At 32.1% G+C, this 24923-nt stretch overlaps 1 protein-coding gene across 3 annotated transcripts; it reads right to left on the reverse strand.

Moving 5' to 3' along the window:
• Window positions 1-84: 84 nt before the first annotated feature.
• Window positions 85-17901, reverse strand: LOC145184851 (leucine-rich repeat serine/threonine-protein kinase 2-like). 3 transcript variants are annotated; one of them, XM_090093719.1, is made up of 8 exons: window positions 17394-17901; window positions 16375-16765; window positions 5312-5504; window positions 4492-4908; window positions 3963-4238; window positions 3559-3713; window positions 1611-3342; window positions 85-1396 (listed from the first exon to the last, which is right to left on the reverse strand). In XM_090093719.1, the coding sequence occupies exons 2-8, from the start codon at window positions 16450-16452 to the stop codon at window positions 345-347; spliced, it is 3903 nt and encodes a 1300-aa protein (XP_089949845.1). In that variant the 5' UTR covers window positions 16453-16765; window positions 17394-17901; the 3' UTR covers window positions 85-344. The 3 variants fall into 3 exon arrangements, with proteins under 3 accessions (XP_089949845.1, XP_089949847.1, XP_089949846.1); XM_090093721.1 differs by lacking the exon at window positions 17394-17901 and having other exon boundaries at window positions 1588-3342; window positions 16375-16775; XM_090093720.1 differs by lacking the exons at window positions 16375-16765; window positions 17394-17901 and adding an exon at window positions 12330-12562.
• Window positions 17902-24923: the final 7022 nt, after the last annotated feature.

Here is a 24923-nt window from a genome sequence, read left to right on the forward strand (position 1 = left end):
TTTTTGGTCTTTCTAGCTCTTCCCTAGTCTTCACCTCATACAAACCACCTTCTCTCTTCTCAATCATAAAAAACTAGGTGGCTATCGATTAAATTACTTTAAATTTACATTTTAATAAAACTATCAACAAACAAATGAAGAAATTTAACAAAAATAAGAGAGGTCGCAACCGGAAACCTCCCCCACTTCACTCTTAGGGCTGTCCCTTGGCTTAAAAGATCCACCACAGTATATTGGCACAAGCTTCGTTTGTACTTCTGAAGGGCCGATCTGTGAATTCACTCCCATTAAAAATCTGCTAATTTTTTTTTTTTAAAAAACAGCCTTAAATCTAAAGCCAAATTTCAAGCTTTTAAATTTTTGTATTGGTGAGCTAAGAGCACGTGCCAAATCAAAATCACTTTTCTTTCTTTATCTAAACATGGAACATAAAGATTTTTCAATGAAGCAGTTTCATCCACTGGAAATTCTCCGAACTTGAAGATACACCCATCTCCAAAACAATTTTCGTTCAGTTCTTTGCCAGTGCTCACAATAAGATATTCAACACCATCTTTACGATTTGGACAGTGAACCAATGCAAACTTTCTAGTCTTGCTTTTGTATGGATGGAGTGTTTGCAACAAAACCATTTTATTGAGACTCAGTTGCACTTCATAAATAAAAATATGCCCGCTTCCCGTTCCAACCCACAACATATTGTACACCGAACACATGCACGACACTCTCAAGTCTAACGGTATAGTGGAAGGCGAACAGTTTTTAATATCTTCATAACAATCATACTTAAACAGTTCTTTTATTTCTTCACTGTAAGAAAAAACATAAATCAAAGTGCAGCATTGAGGAGAGACAAAGAACACCTTTTCATTGCGAGAAATGATAATCTCACGAACATGTTGTGTTGAGTGGCACGGCTTTATTCCTCCACCTTCGTTGTTAAATCTTTTGTAAGTTATAAATCGACCAGTAGATTTGATCAAAATTTCTTGTGAAACAGCCATTGCAGTCAAAGGTTGACTTGCTTGAAATTCAATTCCTTCTTCAACAAATTTACTGCTTAATAAATCTTTACAAGGTTTTTTGTAAAAAAGAATTTCATTCGATTCATGTTTTCGACAGCCAAAGAAGACGCTATCACTATTTGAACAAATCGAATCAACAATCGCTTCTTTCATCAAATGGTGGAACAACAACTTTCGAGTCTTGACTTCATAAATTAGAATCGAATCATAATCACTTCTTAACACGACACACAAACGGCTGCCGTCACCAACTGTAACCATATGTAGAACGGAAAAACTGTTCTGTGAAAAATCTTTTGACTCACTCACGAAATCCTTCAATTGAAACTGGTTATCAATGAGCACCATGTTTAAGATGATAACTTTTGTACCTATAAAAAAAATACTTTTAAAATAGTCAATGTTTTTTGAAAATAGACAAATAAAGCGATTCTTTATTAAAACACAATTAAATTTTTGTACCAATAAAAAGTCAGCATTTTTTTAGATTAAAACGATTCTTTAACAAAGAATAACTAAGTTTAGTGATTCTTTATCATGTATAACACTAAAAAAACCTTACGACATTTGTTAGAGAAAGTTAACCTTTCGTATTTTCACATAACACCCATAATTCATCCGTGCAGCCAACGTAACATATCTCACGTGCGCTATAAAACTTTGACAATTTCTTGATCCCAAAAATCAACTGAAATGTTGGTGAAACCAATTGATTTAGAACAGATTTTGCATCGGGTCTTTTTGAGGGTTCTTGGTGCCACATCGTTGTCATTAGTTTAGTTAAACTTAAAACCCCATAAAGAGCATTGGGACAGTCAAAAAACAATGGTCGATATCCTTTTCTGATATTATCATCTATTTCCCATGAATTTTTAGCTTGATGAAACCGTTTTCGGTAGGTAATTAACTCGTAAATAACAATAGCAAATGAGTATATATCAATACTCGACGTATAATCATCCAAAGATGATTTGAATGAAATCATTTCGGGGGCGGCGTATCCTAAAGTTCCATAAAATGTCTTTAGACCAAAGCGGCTCATGAAATTAGCTGTTCCCAAATCCGCTAACTTGATATTTACTTTTGCGTCGTGCTCGATTGAGAATACCAATATATTATCTGGTTTTATGTCGCGATGAAGAATAAACCTTTGATGCATGTGTGCAAGAGCGCTTGCAATTTGTTGGCAAATTCTAAACCTTACTATACGTGGAATCTCTTTAGGAACACTTTCATGAAGGAAAGATGATAATGATCCATGCTCAGCATACTCAAGCACAGTGCGTAATTCCGGTTTAAGCGAAGCACCTAGAAACTCAATAATGTGAGGATGATGACGCAATTTACTAAGCATTACAATTTCTTGCCTCGCTTCATAAAAACTGTTCAGTGACGACCTGACATCGTTTTTATCGATCACCTTGTAACACTTTACAGCTACCTTTTTCCCTTTAAAACTTCCGAGGTAGATTTTACCATACTGCCCGTAGCCAAGTTCTTTAGCTTTGTAACAATTAATATCGCCCTCGCTAAGTTTAAGATCTTCCGTTAAATCACCGAATGTAAGATCAGGACAATAATAGGCAACATTGACAACTCGAGGAGCATGATTATTGTCACACAAGACATTGCACAATTTTTCGTCCGAAGTTTGATAAATCGTCTGAAACAAATGGTGAATATCAAACAAAAAAGGAGGATCTATTCCGAGATAAGTACACACAGGACAAGCTAAAAAAGAATTTATTTCCGTTGAAATCGCAAGGCCTTCAAACCATTCACTTAAAAGTGTTTTCATATGATCAATTACGTAACTGAGTACGCGATAACCGAGTGACGATCTCTGTACACATGTTTCAATTGTCTCTCTGTTCTCTTTTTTTGAGCTGGTTTGTTGTACAGAGAAATTTAATTCAGGGTGATCGAAAATCACTCCTTTATCCCAACATTTAATGAAGTTGTTGTCTAAAAGGTGTCCAAGGTCCGTTGAATCCGCGAAGTACTCTTGAAAAGTTTCTTTCTTGCTTTTTGCCTCATCAGATAAGTAAGGTAAAAGCATTTCTTTCGTAAGAAACAAAAAACGGCTGATAAAGCGAGCCCAAAAGCCATATGGAATGTAAGGGAAGAGATGGTAACGAGTTAGCAATAGGCGTGAATTGAATGTAGGTGAAGGTGCAGGAGCTTCTGTTGGTAGTTTCGATGGCACTAGAATCCTATGATCATCTATCTCAATAGCAACTTGAAATATTGATAGCAATCTCATGTACTTTTTTACAACAATCGGATTTCCACCATCCCAATCTTTTCCTAAGATGTCCTGAACGAAAAGCAAATAACGTAACGCATTTTTAAAATCAATTTGTAAAATTTTTTTAAAAAAATATGTATGCGTTAGCAGAGACTTGTATTCAGTGGATTTAGTTTAAACATTAAATTTTACATTAAACATTAAATATTACATTAAACATTAAATATTAGAAAAATAGCACAAACTTAATTAAACTGCTATTAAAGAATTTCAGTAAAACACTACCCGAATTTCTTTCCTTTCCAATATTCCGTTTCGGATAAAGTTTTGGCCACAATCCATGGTAATAACTTTCGACATAATCTTACAAACCCATGACGGACTTATAAAGTACATGTTTTTTAAATCTTCATTAGGGCTATTGAAATGAAGAATCGTACCTACATCAATTAAAATATCGATTAAATAAAATTAAAATAGAGTTATGGCACACAAAAACCCTGCATTATGCAAAAGTTTACGCTCTAAATTCAATATTCTAGAAGAAAGATATTTAAATATCTAAAAAGATATGAACTAACTAAAAATTGATTTACAACAAAACTGCACAGTTTTCAAAGAAAATAGGCAACTCAATCAGACGAGAATATGAACTAGATTTAAATTGAAAAGCAGAGGTGCGGTCAAACCTGTAGAATGTAAAAAAAGAGCAGCAGTATCAATGTCACTTTCAGAAAACTCATCTTGTTTACATTTAAAAGATTTCGCGACATTAAGAAAATCTGATCGGCTTAAAATCGACATTTCATTTTCTTTTGACATTTTTCTTACTTCCTCGATTTCAGTTGCAAGTTTCATATAGCTCTCAGGAATCATCCTTCCCATAAAGTTTTCGTCTATATTTCTATCGCCGTATTTCATTTTTGATGCTACTTCATAGATTTTAGATTTTAACTCCTTCATGTCTTCAAAAACAAAAATAAAAAAAAAAAAGTTATAGTAACAAAGCAAAAAAAAACAAAAAACAGCCATGTGAAAAATTTCAACCTTCTCAACAAAAATATATTTTTGTTTGCTGACTTTTGAAACCTACATTTACTGAAGAATGCTGCAACAAAATATATTTTTTAAAAACTTTTAGTGAACTTTTGTTAAAAAGTAATACAAATATATTTTTATATCAAGTTTAAATCTAATATTTTAAAAATATCATACTACCTTTATTGTAATCAGAATAACTAGGAATGAGCGATAAAAGCATTAAAGGCATCTTGGCAAGCTGGTGACGTAGCTTATGAATCCCTGGAATGGAATTCAAAAGATCATCGATTGCTTCATTCAATTCCTCTTTCAATAAGTTCAAATATTTTTCTCCTTTAAGAAGGTCTAATTTGGTTGCGATGAACATTAAAGAGAAGTTTTCAGCCCTTGCAAAAATGCTCTCAAGCCAAGGTTTCAACTTTTTTACCTCATTCCTTTTGTCTCTGATATCCCAAACAATCAAATATAAAGAGGATTCAGATATAAAACACTGGTGTGTGACGTAATATTCTTCTTGACCTGCAAAGTCCCACACACGGAATGTAAATGCTGGCTTATTTTTGGATTGAATAGTTACATCTTGGATATCAACACCTAAAAATTGTATTATGAAAACATTAATCTTTAGCTGGCTAAAAAAGGTTAACATGAGCTGGTTTACAAAGCAGAGAAAATGTAGCATTTCCTCAAGCTTTGTAAACTATTCAGTATACTAGAACTCTAGTCTGATGAAAAAATGATAATAGAAATAAAAATGGTAAGGGTTATGATTATCATGAGAATAATTATCATAAGGTTATTAGACTAAGGTTATAGGATTTCATGGATATAATAAGCACCAGAACTAAACCAAAATGTCATAGACTAAAGTCTTGCTAAAAAACCAAATAATATACTAAAGCATATTATTGTACAAAAGTGTCTACAGTATTGCTTTACCAAATCACCGAAAAATTATACATAGCTTTTAGCATGTTAAAATATCAAACTAACTGACCTGTTGTGCGTGAATTTATATTGTAATCCTTATTGTCTTGAAGCCTGTTGAGAAGTGTTGTTTTTCCTTGCTCTGCAAACCCGATAATCATTAGCTTCATAGTGTAATTGGGTACTGAAGCTCTTGAACGAGCTCTCAAAAAATTCTTTATGTGAAAAGTACTTTTTAAAAATTCAGATGGAGGATCTACAATCTGTAAATGAGATTAAAAAAATAAATAAAATAAAAAAGTCACTGCAAAAAAAAATCTTAAGTCAGCTAATAACTTTTAAATAATAACAAGAAATCTTCATAAGACATCAACAAACTTTTAAATGACAAAAAATAAAAGATGAAATGAAAGTAAAATAATAAACAGTAAATTTGCAGAAAAACACCTAGATTACAAGTCTTTATAAGTAAAAATCAGTAAATATTTTATAGAGAAGAACATTTAAAATTTCTCCCTAATTTAAAATCAAAATCCTCTGCAATATGAAGCATGTTTCAAAAGAAATACTTTTTTTCTCTAAAATTAGCTTCCTCATGCACTTTGGTTACTCAGGTAAATGTAGTCTATTTTCTGAATTCTACAAATTTTAGACATCTCAAATCATAACTTTTACTTTAACTTTATTTTTTTCTCTAGATGTTTTTGTTTGCCTAGATGAAATTTTTTCCTAGGTGTTGCTTTTAATTCAAAAAATAACCCACATTAGGGTTATCAATTATTCAAATTTTTGTCATAACCACAAAAACTGAATTTTTTCCCCTTTCTAATGTTAGGTACAATGTAAATTTTATTTTTTACAAACTCTAACAAATTTTCTAAAGCCCACTCAAAACTACTCAAAAGCAACACCAACATCCTATTTGAAATATAAATAAAACTGTATTGGCATTTATTACAAAGTTCATTACTAACAAATTAACATTATGATAGTTAGTAGGTAATGGCTGCTATGCTTACCAGCATGGCCGCTGAGAGGGGAGGGTAGACGGGGAAGATTCCCGGGGCCCTGTGTGTGTACAAATCACTTTTTAAAAGATTTAAATAGTTTTGACTTTTAAAAGATTTAACAAATTTTCATTTTCAATTTTCAATGACCAGAGCACGCTTCTAGTGATCCTGGGTATATAATTGATCATAATAAGGGCCCCTTAAGAAAACTTCCTCAGGGCCCAAAATTTCTCTTGGTGCTTACCAGCTGTTTTCTGATAATATTTTAAATTTTTTTAGTAATAAATTTGTATTAAAATATTAGAATAACCTGTCAAGATATATAGAAACTGAATACAAGTCTCTGCCAACTAGTTCCAGTCTTTTATTGGATGCTCCTGATGACCATTGTTATCATCACTAAAACCTGTAACTGATGCACCTACTAACTTTTAGTTTTAATTTGACACTCATCTTCACCAATGACTGGTTCCTAACTACCTGATTTTTTACTTTTTAGGAATGATGAAGAAAATCTCTTAAACCATGTAACTCAAGAAACACACCATTCAAGAGACTGAAAATACTTTTATTAATACTGTTTTAACTTTCTGGAACATGGCACACATTATGGAAAAGACAAAAAAAAATTGGTGTTCTTATGTCTCTCAGGAATGAGTGAAACAGGTTAGAGAAATACAAGAAATGCATAAGAAATCCATCTCCTTGCATAATTAGATTGTCTTTTTGATTTTGGGTCACCAGATACCATATAAGAGTATCATGAAATCCAGACTCCTGGTTTGCGGAGATTCTACAACAATTCCAAGAGATGAATAATGTGAATAGACCAAAAGCCTACTCATATCTTTGGATAGCCTGCATTGAATGCAGCACATTTTCTTTAAAAAGGAGCTATCCACCAACCTTAGTAGCCTTCATCATTTATGGATAAAAAATTTTCATGTTTTCTAATGCATTAAAACGAAGAGATAACAATTAAACTTTTGAGAATTGACAAATTTCTTTCTCTTTTTCACACACAAACTGGGACAAAAGCTAGCATCGGTACTGATGCACATTTGAATAACCTGCAGTTTATCCACAACATGATGAACTAAATGAAAATAGACAAAGAAGTTGTAAATGTTGTTCATAAAACTTATAGAAAACCCAAGACATTTTGCTTGGGAAGCTAGTTTTCCCAATAGGTTACTGATCATACCTTTTGGACCTGAATCTCACTCATTAATTGGCATTCTTGGCAGTAAAACAGATTGGTTTGCTTGACATAGCAACTAGTATACAAAGAAGCTAAAAAATCTGTTTGTTTTGTAAAGATTGTAAATGATACCACAAAGAGAGGAATTCATTACCATCACAACCAGTGATCTAGAACAAAGAGGATCAGTATTGCATGGCATTGAATATCACAGGGGCTCTTGAATGACATTCAGTTGAACCTTTACCCATTAATATGCAGAACTACCTGACTAATCTTCATACTTTGACATATAATAGAGAGCTGGTTATAGCCATCTAGTAATCAGTGTAATCCATTAGTGAGAGCAGGCAGTAGCTTTTACTTTACTTCACCATCTAATTGAACAAGGATTTAGCAATCAGCTAAAAACTTTTCTTTTCATAACCAGAAATTTCAGCTTGTTTTTGTCCTGTCACTCCATGTTACTAACAGATGCTGAAAGTTTTGAGTAATGTTGCATTTGAGCACTGTATTATCCTGCTGCAGCTGCAATATTGCATGCAGTATTTTGATACCTGGGAAACTCTAGCAACTGTTTAACATCTGTAAATCTGTAAACTTTTGTACTTTTATCTGCTTGAAAGAGTTGGTTGACAATGGACCTTTAAAAACTACTTTTTCTTCATACTACCTGAATAAACATGTTACAACTTCAATAGCTGCACCTTTTCTCCTTTCTTCTTCTAATTTTGAAACAAACCTTTTACTTCTTTCTCAGCTAACTCCATGTAAACTGCACCAATAACTATTCCTCTCAGAACAATGGTTAATGAGAAATATTTTAGTTTTACCTCTGCATTCTGAAGTGATTTTTAAAAATGTACACCTTTAATCACTTGTAAAGAAAAAAAAAAAAGAAGCCCAGTTTTGCAATGTAATTTAATAGGACAGCAGATGGGGAGATGTGGGACACAATTTGGTAAATTGGGACACCACTTAAACTTTCATTCTTTTTTGTTCATTTTATAGAAAGAAACACATTCAATTATTTTACAAAATTTTTAGACACATTTTTATTATGTTATCCTAAATAATTTTATTCTCCACTTTGGTATTTTTTTTCTTAAATGCTCAACAATAAATTCCTCAGCAACATCCAAGACTTTGGCCACATAATATTTTAGTTTCATGCTCTTTTCAGAATGAAACTCAACAAGAATAAACATGTCCTTCTTAACGTCATTCACAGCAACAGGGCCCAGATGAATTTCTGGAGAACCATAATCCTCACTCAATGCTGGACTATCATCATCTGTGTCAATCAACACCATCTGCACATCATCATCTTCATCACTGTCTGAAGTGTTTGCATTAATTTGTTTATTCTCAGTTCCCTCAAGCACCAGTTTTCTACTTGACTTCTTAGCCTTTTTTTTGCTGCCGCAGTTCAGCCTCTTCTCTGATTCTTTTCATTTCTGGACTAGAGGTGGCTATCATGGCTCTTCCTCTTTTACATCCTCTGGTTGATTCTTTTCTCACAGGTGCATGAAACACTTCAAACCAAAAGAATATATTAGGACAACAACAGCACATGATTATTAATGCTAAAGCCAAACAAAAACTATTATTTTCAATAGGCTTACTGAAATCAATACTTTCAAATCATGACAAAATGACTTGTAGTACTAAGGATTTTGTGAGATGTGTCCCCTGCTTCAGAAATACCTTTGGATAACTCAGGCGTTATGAAGACGATATCCTCTCTGCAAGGACTATGCTGATCATCATTAGTTTCTCTGCTGGGGCCAGGCTGAGTTTCCATTAGAGGTGTTACATCCTAAAGATTTTCTTGGACATATGGGTTAGAGCGATCAGTCAGGGACAATGGTAGGAAATACTCATTGCTGAAGACATTCCTATTGAATGGCCAGATTCCAACTACTCGAAACCCTGCCATTTTATTGCTAGGGGTAGACACCTTAAGCACCAATTAACTGTCCCATTTGATAAATCATTATTATTTTTCTAGGGTTCTGCATAATCCAACTGTTTGCTTCACCATTGAAAAATGCCTTTAGAGGTCCATAGATTGTCCTGTCCAGAGACTGGGTTTTCTAGCTTGTGTGTGGAGGCAGTGTTATTGCATGAACACCATTATCCTTTGCATATTCTAATGCTGGAAACGAAAGAAGGCTTTCGTGATTGTCAAATATAATGATGATTTAATCTTCCTTGGTTGAACGTGTCAATTTCACCAAGTGCTTCATCACTTCTTTAAACAACTCAAAGTTCATCCAACCTAAGTCTGTAGCAAAGCCCTTCGACCCTTCTGGGACCCCAATAAGGAAAATGTCTTTGAAATTTTTCCTTAGAAGGAAAATTGCTGGTGGCAAGGCCACGCTGGTAATTTTCCATACACAGTCACAAGTTCTCCACGCTCAAAGGATGTCACATGACCCACCTTCTTCATGCCCTTTGCACTTATTACCTTTGGTAATTTTTGCACAGTTGTGAGTCAAGTTTTATCCAAGTTGAAGATTCTCTCCCCAGTTATTTTAAGCTTCAAGTTAAGACCTTCTAGTAAGTTAAATAACTCATTCACTGAATGCTTATTGAAGGATGTCAAAAGCAAAGATGTGGTCTCTGGTGTTCGTAGAGACAAGGTGGGCTTTCTTTTGAGAAAGCTATTTAACCAACATGTCCCAGCTAACTTCTTTTCCTCCCGTGTTGAAGGCATAGAAAGTTTATTGCGTTCTGTCATTTCTTATGCTAGCTCTTGCCTGTGTGGTTGTTAGTCCGTGAAACATCTTTGATGACTTAATAAGATAGTCAGCAAGAGCCATGTCTTGTTACGTGGAAAATACTTAACTGTGGGTATAGTTTGGAGCCATTGAACAGCCTTAGCCTTTCTTAAACTTATCAACATAGCGCTGAAGAGTGCTCTTGGAAATGCCCTTCTCCTTAGCTACTTTTCTTATTCATTTTTTCTGTTCAACAACCTCCAAAACAGCCACTAACATAGCTCCTGGAGATACTAGTCCTGCAGCTGTTTTTCTTTGATATTTTCTAGGCATCTTATAGTTTACTTTGGACAATAAAAGAAAAGAAAAAATATAGTTCTTGTTCAAATAGCATTTTGTTGATTAAAAAAAAATATCGGGAAAAGTGAGACAGTCATGAGAGAAATGGGACAGCCTGTCCCAGTTCGCCCCATTTCCAGTTTTCACACCATATTATTGCTCACTAGCATATACATACAGTAAACATCATATACTTTGTACAGTTACACATTAACATAGGTAGCACTATTATATCACCATTAATAATCACATACATACATACATACATACATACATACATACATACATACATACATACATACATACATACATACATACATACATACATACATACATACATACATACATTCATAAATACATACATACATACATACATACATACATACATACATACATACATACATACATACATACATACATACATACATACATACATACATACATACTTTCATACATACATTCATAAATACATACATACATACATACATACATACATACATACATACATACATACATACATACATACATACATACATACATACATACATACATACAGAGTAAAATATCAATTGTTTCTTCTCTAAGAGTAGGTAACAATGTGAATCTCAGTGAGGTTGGTTGTAAATTTAAGTAAAATTTGTGATTCAGTAATGTTTGTTAATTCATTAAGGTTAGTGAAACTAATTCAGTCAGCTTGGTTAAAAAAATTAGTCCGGTTGATGAAAGAGTTTAGTTAAATTGGTGATACAATTCAGTTGGTTGGTCAAAAAAATTAGTAAGTTTAATTAAAAATGTTAACTTAGAAATAAAAGCTTTTTCAATCAAATCATTTCTCAAATAAGTTAGATGATTTGGACTTTTAATTACGAATTCATATGTTGAATTTGTACTTAAAAGTCCAAATCATTTAACTTATTTAAGGGGACAAGATAACAAACCTTTAAATCTTTAATAATTAAATCATTAAGAGTCTCCATTTTTCCAATATCAGCAGGTATTTTATGAATACCAGAATTTCGGCTAATATTTAGAGAAACAAGATGTGTCAGCTTAAATATACTCTTTGGAATATGATTCAATTGATTTCCAGCAATATCCAAGTTTTTAATTGAAAATTAAAAACTTGGATATTGCTGGAAATCAATTGACCATTAACATTATCTGGAAAATCTCTTAAACAATTATTCTCCAAATTCAAAGTATTTAACTCTTTTGACCATTCCTGAACATCTGGCAAATGATTTATTTGATTTGATGACAAGTTCAAAGTAGTCAGTTTTGAAAGCATGAGTAATTCTGGGGGAATGGATTTCAGTTTATTCCCTCTAAGATTTATATCAGCAACATTTTGAAGATAGGTGCAAATATTGGCTGGAAAACACTTGATTTTGTTAAAAGATAGACAAAGACTAAATATTGCTATAGATTGAAACCAATCTTCTCGTAGGTAGCAAAGATCTAAGTCATTCCAATGGGCTTTTTGTTCCTCTACATACACATGAGACAATAAAAGTTTGACAGCTTCATAGTTTTTTACTTCATTGCTACATGCAAGACGAAAATGAATCGCAAGATCCTTTTTTATATCATCAATGAAAGATCTTAAGTTAAGAATAGTAAACAGAAAATAAGAAAATACTTTTAAAGTATAGTTTGCTGTACTTAGTATTTAAGGTATGGCATTCATAATTAACAATAACATTTTAACGACTTTAACATTTACTAAGTATTATAGTTTTATTAACAACACAGCAAAAAACGGCATTATGACTTAAATGTAATATCTTTTTGATACAAATACAAAAATTCTATTACCTTATTTTAGATACTTTTTCAGGAGAAACATCAATATCAATCGAACCAAAACTTTCTTGAGAATCATCAATAAGAAATTTTAGACTATCATTAAAGCGCATCAGCACAACATAAAATAAAAGCACCAATAATGTAGTTTTTGAAAAGGTAGATTTATCAATAGATTTTATCAGACATTCTTTTATATTGGGAGGTTTATATACAATAATCATTCGCACAGCATCATAAATGTCATTATCAACTGCTATTTCCAGACATCTTTGAAAAAATGTTTCTTCCAATAATTTGGAATCTAACATTTGAAACTTTTTGTAAAAAACATCAGGATTTTCACAAATGGAACTGTAAATTTCTAACAATCAAAAAAAAAAAAAAACTATTGAAAATATTTTCTTTTAAAACATTAACTTTCATTGAAAAAATTCACAAAGATTGTTAATACAAATTAGTTTTGATTGCTGCAGTGTTATGGATATTAAAACTTTCTAGAATATATTAAACAGTTTACCAATAACATTAGGACATATGCTACTATTCCATATGACAGCCATTTAATGACATCCAAGAACTTGCAACTACTTAAAGGCATTTTGTTGATTAAGAAATTTATTTGACTATTTTAACCTTTTTTACTCAAGTTAAGAGAAGAAAAATATTCCATGGTTTTAAATAATGATAAACACGGCTTTAATCAAACTCAAAGCAAATCAACTCATTTGTAAGTTCCATCTTGCACCAGATTTTTGGCAAAACAGAACATTTGGTTTGGCTGAACTTGCACCAGATTTTTGGCAAAACAGAGCATTAGGTTCGGCTGAACTTTGAAAAGAGTTCGTTCAAAAAATTGCAGGACTAAAATCATCTTAGTTTTACTTTAAAAAGTTGAAAGAAATTTTTTAACATTTGTATAATATAAAGCAAGAACGTGTATCTCAAATATTTTTCAATGAACTTGAAGAACAATGAATTTAAAGTCTACCAAAAACTTTAAAAAGCAGCTTTTATTTTCATAAGGTTTTAAAGTAAACAAGTTCTGTGCTCCTGATTGTTTTTATACCTGTGAGTTTTAGCATTGCTTGGCGATGAATGTTTTTTAAATAATATTATGTGACTGAAACAAACTGAGTAGGCTACATTCTAAACATACAAACAAGAAAACATCACACACAAATGACAAAATCTCTTCTATAAGTTAATCTATTTGTTCAAAATAAACAATGTTATAATACAGAACAAGAAATCAGAGTAGATTAATGGTGAGTGAATACTTGGATTCAGTAAAACATTTCATTTCCTTGAGTTACTAAAAATGCAAAGACTTGCTAAGATATGATCTATAACTTCAAAAATTAGTAACCTTAAAAAAAGAATCTTTTCTATTGAAGAACGAGTTATTTTCTGAAACTTCAAAATAGTTTGAAAAAGAACTTTTACTTTCATTTACATAAACTGACATAGATTTTGGTTCACAGGAGGGAATCACAAAGTGAGAAAAAGCTTTCATACTTCTAAAGAATTGCTTAAGATTTAACCAGTCAAATTAAAAAGTCATCAAAAACACAGCAAAACTCCTGCAGCAGAACAAAAGTTTGAGGATAGTATAGAGAGAGTTTCAAAAATGGTTTTCTTAGAGTATAATCTTGAAGAAAAATCTTTAAAAACATAAGAATCCTATTTTAACAATATTTATTTTAAACAATAACATAAACAAAATTTATGGTCTAGACAATTTAACTTTTGAAATCAAATAAAAAATTTCAATGACTGACTCTTATCATCATAAGGTACAAATGTTAGCACTGGCACAAGAATCAAGAACATGCAGAAAGATATCAAATTACTTTGAAATATTTGAGAATCAGGCTGAAACTTCAATACATACACACATACATACATACATACATACATACATACATACATACATACATACATACATACATACATACATACATACATACATACATACATACATACATACATAAATATATACATACATACATACATTCATACATACATACATACATACATACATACATACATACATACATACATACATACATACATACATACATACATACATACATTCATACATACATACATACATACATACATACATACATACATACATACATACATACATACATACATACATACATACATACATACATACATACATACATACGTACATACATACATACTTACATAAATTAAATGAGCAAGAACTCTTTCATTACCAAAAAAAAAGTCTATTTTAACAGAAAAATAAAATTAGTGATTTACATTTTTCAAAGTGATGCGTTTTCAAGAATGATGCCAAATAAGACTTTAGTAATATGAAGAAATCTCAATCTTAATGAATTACAATCCTGCAAACAGATTTTCTTAATTTCAAGGTCAGTTTGTCAATGTTTTGCATTCTCAAACCTAAGTGCATTACAGCTTTTGCATGAAATACTCACAATATGTATACAAATATACATCACAAAAATACTTTAATGGGTTTAATTGCTTGTTCTGAATGTTGAGTGTATGCTGAACCAATCTGAACACTACTCCTGGTATTCAAGCTTTAAATTGTTGTTTTGGAGAAGATGAAGAACTCAAATACTAGTGTTACAAATATTTCCACTAGAAAAATATGATTTCTTATGCAACAGCATTGAGAAGACACTCCTGAAAAGTATCAATATGTTGTCTTGGATGATGTTTAAAATTATCACTGAAAAAAAAGTCAATCTTCACATTTATAAAGTAAGCTTATCTTTTTAGAGGAAGTGTTTCTCAAACAAAAATCCTTTTGTTACCTTTCATAAAATGGTCATCATGAAACAAGGTTTGTTTACAAAATTCAAAAATATAGTTTGATATATCAAAGAGCATTTATCAGATGTATCATGTGTTAAAAACTTTACTAAGGCTGTGCAGAAAAAGTTTTAAACATCATAAACTTTATCAACCTTTATCATCACTGTTTAAATTTTGATCTAAATGTTGAATGGGTAATTTTTGCTAACAACCATGGCAAATTCCCCTGTAATGTTAGTAGTGGAACTGTTAAAAGCTATAGAAATCAAGAGTGCCAAAAAAGGATGTGTCATCCTTTTATTTCTATTAGTTTAAAAATAACAAGTTTTAAAATAACAAGCATTGATACAATTGAAGAAGAAATCAGTTCAAAAAATAAAAATTACAAAAAGAGATTTCATTAAACGTTAACAAAAAATGATTAAATTTCAAGTTTTCAGGATGGATTTTGGAAGGGATTGGTAAAGATATAAGTAAACTTGATATAAAAGTTAGATTAATGCATTAACATGGATAAGCTTAAAAATTCTTTTAGCCTAAAAAAGATGACAAGTGCTGTGTGCTCAATTCAGAAGCTATATGCCTAATTTAGATCTAGAGAATATTAACAGTTGGTTACAAATAAAAAAACTAATTACACTTAGGACATAAATTTTATGGTTTTATTACCTTATCTTTTGTTATTTAGTTGGTTCTTCATCAATTTTTTTTTCAAATTCAAGGGGAATTAGATCAAGTAATTCAGAGACAAAGCATAAATCTACTTTACATCAGTACAACTAAGATAAAGTAATGATGTACAACTAAACTTTTTCCCCTAGAACATAGGTGACATCCTCCATTTTAGTACCAAAGACCAGTAATTTACAAGTCAATATTTTGTGTAGGAAATTAGATAAAACATTTGTTGAAAGTATGAAGTCCTAAGAAACCTATTTTTGAACTACTTGAGCAAAAATTTATTACGATACAAAAATGTTTAGAAAAACCCCAAAACCATTATCAAGGTAATAAATGTTAAAGTTCCTTAGATACCCCTTTATATTGTCATAAAATACTGAATGAGCATAATTTCAAAATGATCATATCAAATAGAGAAAGTTTCCATATCAAAAAGCCACATAAATTTACAACTTAAACAGCAAAGAGTGAAAAATACAACATAAATCTTGAGTCACATTTAAGAAAACAGCAAAATCTATATAAGCAAATAATACAAATAAACAAATTGGGTAAATACCTTCACTATATAGCTTACGACTTGCATTATAGCAACAACTGACAACTGCTGTCCTACATGGGGTTTTCTCAAAGTCATCAACTAAACTTGCATCTGCACCACATTTGAGAAGAACATCTATACATTCACAGGCATCAAGCGATGCAGCAATATGAAGAGGGGTATAATTTCCATGTGCTCGCACATTTATGTTTGCTCCACATCTAAGTAATTCCTCAATGATCTCTGGTTTGCGAGCGATTACTGCTTCATGAAGTGGTGCATATCCAAAAAATCCATCTAGTTTATCCATTTGAGACCTGAATGCTTGATCTTGGAGAAGATTTTGTACTTCACTTAACTTGCCAGCTCTGGATGTTCTGTGTAACTTTGTATAATCAACCTTATTCATCTATAAACAGGCAATACTCAAGCAAAAAGCTAATCAATTTGTTTCAACAAGAAATTACACTTTATATTAGTTTTAACAACCACTTACATTCTTTATTGCAAATATTTTTATGTTAACTTTTACATTTAAATAATAGAAACATAAAAAGCTCCAACTTAATATGACCAAAAAATATCTTAAAGAAACTTTAACTCCTCTGCAGTGTCAGTCAATTTTCTTTATATCAAGAACCAAAATTTGTGACAAAACAATGTTTTTGAGGCAATTTCCATTTTAAGAGCCTAATTTTAAAAGTTTCTGTTTTGGCTCATTATTAGCTCTTGGTTTTTTTTTTAAAAGAGACCTAACCCATCCAAATTTTCTATGACAATAAATATGAGTCAAAATTTGTCTCTTTGTCTACAAAAAATCAAAATCCTCTTCATTTGTTGCAGTGTGACCTGCAATCTTAGTTAAAACCATTTTTACATTTTTTGGTAAAAAATTCTCCATTTGTGAAAGCCTATTGAAAACTTTCATACTTTTAAAACTTAGTATATAATCACATTTATAATATAGATAACAAGGATCTGCATTATGGTAATCGAAATCTATACTGAAATCAATCAATATTTTGGCTACATATTACCTTTTTTGAATGACCTGTTCACACAGTTGATATAAAAGAGTTTCCATCAGACTCTTCCTTGTTTCTGCTTCCGCGATTTTTAGGCCTGTAGTAAAGGAGGCGATGCAAACTGTATGATTATAAATCTGGTTTTGAATGTTTATGAAAAGGGCAACTCCATGGAAGAATTGATAGTTAGCATAAATATGAAAGTTGTAGCAAACGGTTTGAAGTGTGAATTTTTAACTATTATAATAATCAAATAAATCAATTTTTAAAACCCTAATTACTTTTAGAATATATTAAAGTCATTAAGTGTATGGATTTATGAGACAATAAATATGTGCTTTTTTCTTCCTACTTTTGTTCGTTCAGTTGGAAAGGTAATAACTTGCTATAATAATAGATTTATCAAAATAACTCGACTGATTCAAACAGACAAAAAAAACAGCCTTTCAAATAGAATACAGCTAAGAAAAAGTTTATTATCAGCTCATTAAGAAATCGCAGCATGATGTTCTAGTACATCTAAATTCTTGCCGTGATTTATAAATGCAATTCTGTTTGTTTGTACAGTAATTTAAATTTAATTTTGCGCGGAATATTTGATAAAGCTTTAATTAGCATTATATTAAATAGATTATAAAACGCTTAAAGGTGAGTTTCCACTCATCCGTTTTAGCTACGGGAAAGGGAAAGGGATGGTAAAATTAATCACACGAACATGCGCAGTGATTAATTTTCAAATTAAATTACAAACTGCGCATGCTCACGTGATTAATTTTCCCATCCCATTCCCATTCCTGTAACTAAACGGATGAGTGGAAACTCACCTTTAGACTTTGACAAAATGCATGATATCCCGCCGTGATGAACTTTACTTTTCATGTTATGAAACATGTCTATCTTGCGTTATGATTTTTAACCCTTTGCACTCCAGCCTAGTAATGCATAAAGGCTACCAGCAACTCCAGCACTATATTAGTTCCAAGTACATACCTATGATATAGATGAAAAATAGAGTCGTTTAAATAAAACAAAATTTTTATTTCTTAGTTATTTTATAAACAAAACATATTCTAATTTATATTATAAAAGAAAAACATAAATTTTATGACTTAAAATTTTTTAAAGTGTGATATCTTTCGAAACAATGGCCCATTTGCATTCGCGGTTTACCGGGACAAGTATCACAGTATTCCGAAGTTTCGTGTCTTTGTCCTTTTTCCTGTCTATTACAACAAACAATAAAATCTTTTTTCTTGCCTTTTCGCAATATGTGCAGTTTTTTGTCTAGTCTTGTTTCAGTTGCTGAAGTGAAAGGTCTTGATCGATCTTCACGGAATTCGCCTACAAGTTGATCGACTAATCTCTTGATGAACTTCAAATGGAGTAGTGGTTTTTCGTTCTTGCTTTTTTTTACACACTTATATAAAATGTATGAATTTATTGCAGATATCTCCATTCCCCAAAAGAACATCTTCCTCCACCACTTAGGAGATTTTCTTAAAAAAAAAATATGATGATGCGTATTGATCAGCGCGATCAACACAACCCATTGAAGCCGTGTAGTTAACAACAATTTTTGGCTTTTCCACATTTTGTTGTTCACCTCCTCTTACAAATCTGGTTTTTGTAATGAATTCAGCGCTATCACTGGTGCTTATCAGCGTAACCACCCTTTTATCTTTCCAAGACAATATCATCGTTCTTCCCATTTTGTAAGCGATCGATTTATTTTCACCGAATTCGGGTTTCTTTATTGAATCAGGTATGCCCTTGCGATTGATTTTTATTGCACCTGTTAGATAGCATTTCATTTGTAATAATTCTTCCGCCAGGACAATGCTAGTGTAATACCTATCTGTATACATATGGTAACCTTGTGCGTCTGGTACGTTCGACAATAAATTGTTATACAGGTGCAATGTAATTCTAGTACTGACAGGCAATTGAGGTTTTATAAGATTATCGGAGGTAATACTACCATAATATGGTAGAATATTGTACACATATCCAGTTTCTGAATCAGTCAAAACGTATATGCGTATACCCCATTTTGTAGGCTTATTTGGATTGTAGGTTATAAAACTAATTTTACCATTGAATTTTATTACCGATTCGTCGATACATATCTTGTCCTGGTACAAAATATTCCGCATATTTTGAATTGATATATTCCATAAAATTACTGACCCGTTGAATCCGTGTTCTGATGTCTGTTTGTTGCTGATTAACTGTTTTTAAATGTAACATCCAAAATAATTGGTTAAATCTGCTTCTAGTGAACACATCAGAAAAAAATGGCATTTTGGTATTTGCACTAGTACACCAATAATCTTGAATATTTTGCAAAACCACAGTTCCCATATTCAAAATTACACCGATAAAGGCCCAAAACTCCTCCTTATTTGTGTCGCGCCATGTATGCCATATAGAATCTTTGGAAAGAGTTTTATTTTTCAATTTGTTCTTGGCGTAACTATTTGTTTCTGATACTATTTCGTCCACTAACTCTTCCGTGAAATACAGTTTAAAAAATTTATATGGTTCCTCGATGTTGAAACCTTGTGGCCCTGGTATTTTATTTCTTGTTGAAAAATTGATTTTTTCCAAAGGAATGTCGCTTCCCGTAATATTACTCCATACATCGCCGTCTACAGATGGTGTATCTTCGTCCTCTAAATCAGATTCAATAATTGCAATTCTTCTTTTTTTTCTAACTACTATTACATCACTATCTGTCTCTAAATAATTTTCTAATTCGATTTCACTTAAATCGGCGCATGCAAAAGCACAATCGAGTTCATCTTCCACATCACTTATTTCACAACTATCGTCAAAATTTTCGCCGTCCATCTTCACTACACGAAGGGTTATAACGTTATGAATGTAACGAAATATACTTAAATAGAGCACTTTTTACTCTTATTAAAATGTAAGCATAATAAACGTATAATAAACACTATAAGATAAGCACAGACTACTTTGATTACCTAACTGTTAAGTGCGCACAGGTAGCAAAACAACTATGTCGCCGTAGAGGCGACAGCGGATTTACTGTTAGCTTTTAATGTCTTAAATACGGCGACAACGGAGTGCAAAGGGTTAATTGTCTAAATTTTCATTTTTGCCCAATTCCATAAGTTATTGATTACTTTTATATTCTAACTAATTGTGCAATTCCTGCAGAATTTCTCTAAAATTTTTTAGGAGACTGTTTCTTTTAACCTTTGTGTTGCATTGACTTTTTTATTCATTGTATACATTTATAGAGCTTTTCTACAGATGCTTTCTACACAAGTTGCCTGAAAGCAATATCGCGAAGACAATGCTGAATATTATGCTCGGGATAATGAACGACGGCGAAACGCTCGAAAGAACACGATAGAGGAGGAAAGAACATGATAGAGGAGGAAAAAGAACATGAAAGAGGAGGACAAAGAGAAAGAAAGACAGCGTGATCGGGAAAGAAAGCGGACGAAGGTGGTACAGAATGAGGTAGAAGCTTCAAATGTTTCAACTCCAAAGCTATGGGAAAGGCAATCGCCCGTGTAAAGTGTGCATTCCCAGCATCTGATACGACTAAGAAAGTTGTAATTTCAAAGTTGTATGAGAAATACTGTCCCTTGCCCCAGCCTGACATCACTAGCCCATCAACATCCCAAGATAAGTAGAAAATAAGCATTAAATACCTTAGTTACCAGTGTGAAACCAGTTTATCTTTTCATGGTGATCATTTCGGATGGTTTATTTTTGGGGCAAAATGTTCAACTTTATAGTCTAACGTTCTGCTCTCTATGTTAAGTGTAGTTGATATTTTAAAACTTTAGTTGTTATGGTAAATTTGCTGGTGCAATGATCTCATATGATGCAAGCCGGCTTAATGGGTTAAAGTTTCCCAATATTTGTTTTATAAATGGATTTCAGTGAGAATTTCTGATTGACGGAGCAGGATGAAATACAGGAAGCACACCGGCTCAATTTCCAAATTTACATCTTCACTGTCGTAGCCTGGTGTGGGAGTGAGACATGATCGTTTGCCTTAGTTACAGACAATAACGTGTATGGAAGTAATGCCGTACTCTATTTTCTAGACAAGCTGGTTGACCTTTTTGCCCTACAGGACAAGTCTGAGGTGGTGTTCTTCACAGATGGGGCAGCATCGCAGTTTAAGAACAATTTAATTGTCACTACTTTGCTACTGGCCATGGCAAATGGGTATTTGATGGCATTGCAGGGATGTGAAAAGGAAGGTGTGGAGTGAGATTCTTTCGCGGAGGGCGCGTGTTCAGAGTATGGCAGATTTTTTGAACATTTTGGCTGCCAAAGAATTGAAGACAGAGGGGTTCCTGTTTCCTTCTACAGAAATGGAAGCCTACAAAGACCCATCCCGATATTCTCCATTAGTTAATGTTCCGCAAATTCATCAGGTAAAAAGTTTGATTTTTCTTAACTATACATTTAAAAAAGCAAATTGTGTCCGTATTTATTTTATTTGTCTGCAAGTTTTCTATGATCGAAGTAGAAAAGCTGAGACCACTGTGTGAAATTTAGAGGATTGTGTTCTGGTGGATTAAGTTATCAAGGATCAAGTTCACATTTCAGCAGCTATAGAGAATCCTTTCGTAAAGAAGGCCAAAGATGATAGCGATGCAGAGGAGATAACTATCGAGAATGATACTCATCTGGTGGATGAGTCCAATCCAGTGGACTCCAACATGGCTCCCTTTAGTTCCATGATCATCCACCATCATATTTTGGCCCAGGAGCGGTGGTGATTGCCAAGTTTCAATGTGGCATTAAAAGTAAGCAGTATGTTGGCCAGGGTTTGGCTGTCGATGTTGAAGAGCTTCAAATCAAATTTGAGAAGCATCATATGCATGTTATAAGTTAATTAAGGACGTTAGCTTTGTTAACATTCCGCTTTGTTAACAAGGATCAAAAATAATCCTATTTCAGAAACTTCCGCCGTGATTTAAACGTGAATACGAAAATGTGAACATCTTGGCAATAAAATAATAGATCTAAATTGCTTTTATTTTATTGTAAAATCCAGAAGTTTCGCATGCATAACCTATGATTTTAATCCCAATAACGATTGCTAAATCAGAAAGATTTAATTAAATGGTTATGAAACAAATCTTATTTCTTCCATTCCCGCCGTGATTTTTTATTTTCTAAGAGTTTCCAGTAGTTAAAATTAATTGATCATTACAATTTTTTCAGAATTCGTAAATATCAACCATTGAAATGAACTGCTTGAGTTTCAATTCAATATGACAATTTTGTTTATAAAAGTCAATTAACTTCCCACCTTGATTTCATGAAGTTGCCCAGAACTTTTAAGGCATCAACTGGTATATTTTTTGTACAATATTCATGTTTACAAAATTTGTTAAATTTAGGCCAAATTATTTTTGTGAACATAAAAAATGATCTCGTGACTCTCATCATTAAACTTACAGGGGTTACTATTTGATCATCGTCTAGTACTTCACTTCGTTAAAACAAATGAGAATTGTATAAAAAAAAGATTTAATATAAAAAAATGATATTAGTTGAATTTATAATTAGTTCCTCTAAAAAACCATTGCAGATCCAGAGTATGCACAACGCAAGAGTATGTAATTAAAAAAGAATCTCTGTCAGTGCCAAACAGGGTTGTTACCAGGCGCTAGATAATCGGTAATGAGCCTCGGTTCTCTTCTAGCATCGAAACGATATCCTACGGTATCAATATTGATTTCACACGCAGTTGGTATGGTAGATACCGTTTGTATCGGTATTGAGTCATATATAATTAATAGGCACAGCTTAATTGGCATTGTGTAAGTCGATAACAAGAAGGATGGTCTCAAAAAGTGTGATAACGCTTATATACTAATGTCGAAACCATCAGTATTGATTGAATACCACACAATACCGATAATAAAAAGAACCGTATAGGTATCAATTGGTCGCTTAGTCTCATTTGATATCGGCAAAAAAAATGAAAATAAGAAGTTGTAAATTTACTATGAAAAAAATACCAGGCACTAGATAATCGCTATCATATCTCTGTTCTTGTCTGGTATATCGAAGGTATTGTCTGTATCAGTTTTATCGGTACTGCTTCTGTACCGTTGATATTATTTAGTATCGCAGCTCGGTTCTTCATATGAAATTTTATTTTATTTTTATAAACAGCTTGAAATTTTAAATAGTAAATTTATATAATATAATAACTGACTGATATATAACCGACTCATACAATATAATTGAAATTCGCAAGGATTGTGTGGTATCGTATGACATCATACTTATTAAATATGGTATTACAATTTTAGTTTAAAGAATTATGTAGTATCTTTTTTGTAAATGAATTTCTCATGTTAACATTACAACTTTAATTTAATTTAGCGTGGTTTTGCATTCATAATTTAATTTCTCATCGTTATTTTAATTAAATCTCGCGTGTTATCGTAATTCTCATCTGGTATCGTTTTTCATTCTATTTTCAACAATCAACAACTAATGCAAACTAATTGTCATTCACCATGCCTCAAAAAACATCCTTAATCTTGGATTATTTCAACAAAAATTATAGATACTATTTACAAAGTATCATTTATGTTCTATACCTGCTCATTTATTTAATACCTTGTGGTGTGCTGCTGTGTGCAGTTCAATTATGTGATTAATTAAAAACTTTAGCACACCTTTTTCTGGAAAAATCAAACTTATAATAAAATAAATAAAAAAAAATAGTAAAAAACTCTTTTTTGTATTCATAATGGCTGAAAAAGTCTTGTGAAGCCTATGTAATTAGCAAGGTTTTAAAACCTAACACTCGCTTTTGTCTCTATAACTCGAGCAAAACTTTGAACATAGTTTCCTATGCATGTTATTCCCTGCTTGACGCTGGGATTTTTGTGTTACAAATTCTTTTACAAATATAGCATTTTTAACAAAATCACTTTATATATATATAAAATATTAATTAATCCAGCACTTTAAACAACAAAATTTTGTCTCTTGGTTAATGTCTTGTGGTAGTTTTTATTTCCTATTAAGTTGCATTCTAAATTTTCAGGAGAATCTACTCTGTGTAAAACTTGTGGAAATAAGCTGGTCACAGAGCAATCTAATACTAATGGTTTGCGAAAGCAAATTCAAACACAACATGGGAAAATATTCATCAAACTTCAAAAGAAAGAAGACAAGTCGAGATCACAAGCAGATGAAGAACATTTGAGACAGGTCCTTCTGAATCCACAAGGGATATACACTTTAAACTTTTCACCCTCCGGCATAAGCTAGTTACAAAAAAGTGACAGCTAAACAATTAGATCAATTAATAGTTGGTCATGAGATCATTACTTTGATTGCTGCTGAGTACTTGTCGTTTAGTATCGCTAATTCTGCAACTTTTGAGAGATTTATAAACAGAATATTACCAAACGCCAAATTAAAAGTTTCAATGAGTTTCTCGAAAAATAAGCTCCCTCAACTCTACAATACACTTAAGCGAGCTATGCATCAAGTCATGGAAACAGAGCTTATGAATCT

The sequence above is a fragment of the Hydra viridissima genome, unplaced genomic scaffold, assembly GCF_058129835.1.
Source record: "Hydra viridissima isolate aposymbiotic clone 2 unplaced genomic scaffold, HvirCarnegie_v1 scaffold_7, whole genome shotgun sequence".
NCBI classification, from domain to species: domain Eukaryota; kingdom Metazoa; phylum Cnidaria; class Hydrozoa; order Anthoathecata; family Hydridae; genus Hydra; species Hydra viridissima.

Bases quoted from the DNA above. Each gene is read 5' to 3' on its own strand.
- LOC145184851 (XM_090093719.1), bottom strand. From the start codon at position 16,452: ATGACTTTGAGAAAACCCCATGTAGGACAGCAGTTGTCAGTTGTTGCT. The intron at 4,909-5,311 runs GTCAGTTAGTTT...TACAATTTTTAG, and splicing joins TATAAATTCACGCACAACAG to GTGTTGATATCCAAGATGTA. The intron at 3,343-3,558 runs GTAGTGTTTTAC...CTTTTCGTTCAG, and splicing joins TGGAAAGGAAAGAAATTCGG to GACATCTTAGGAAAAGATTG.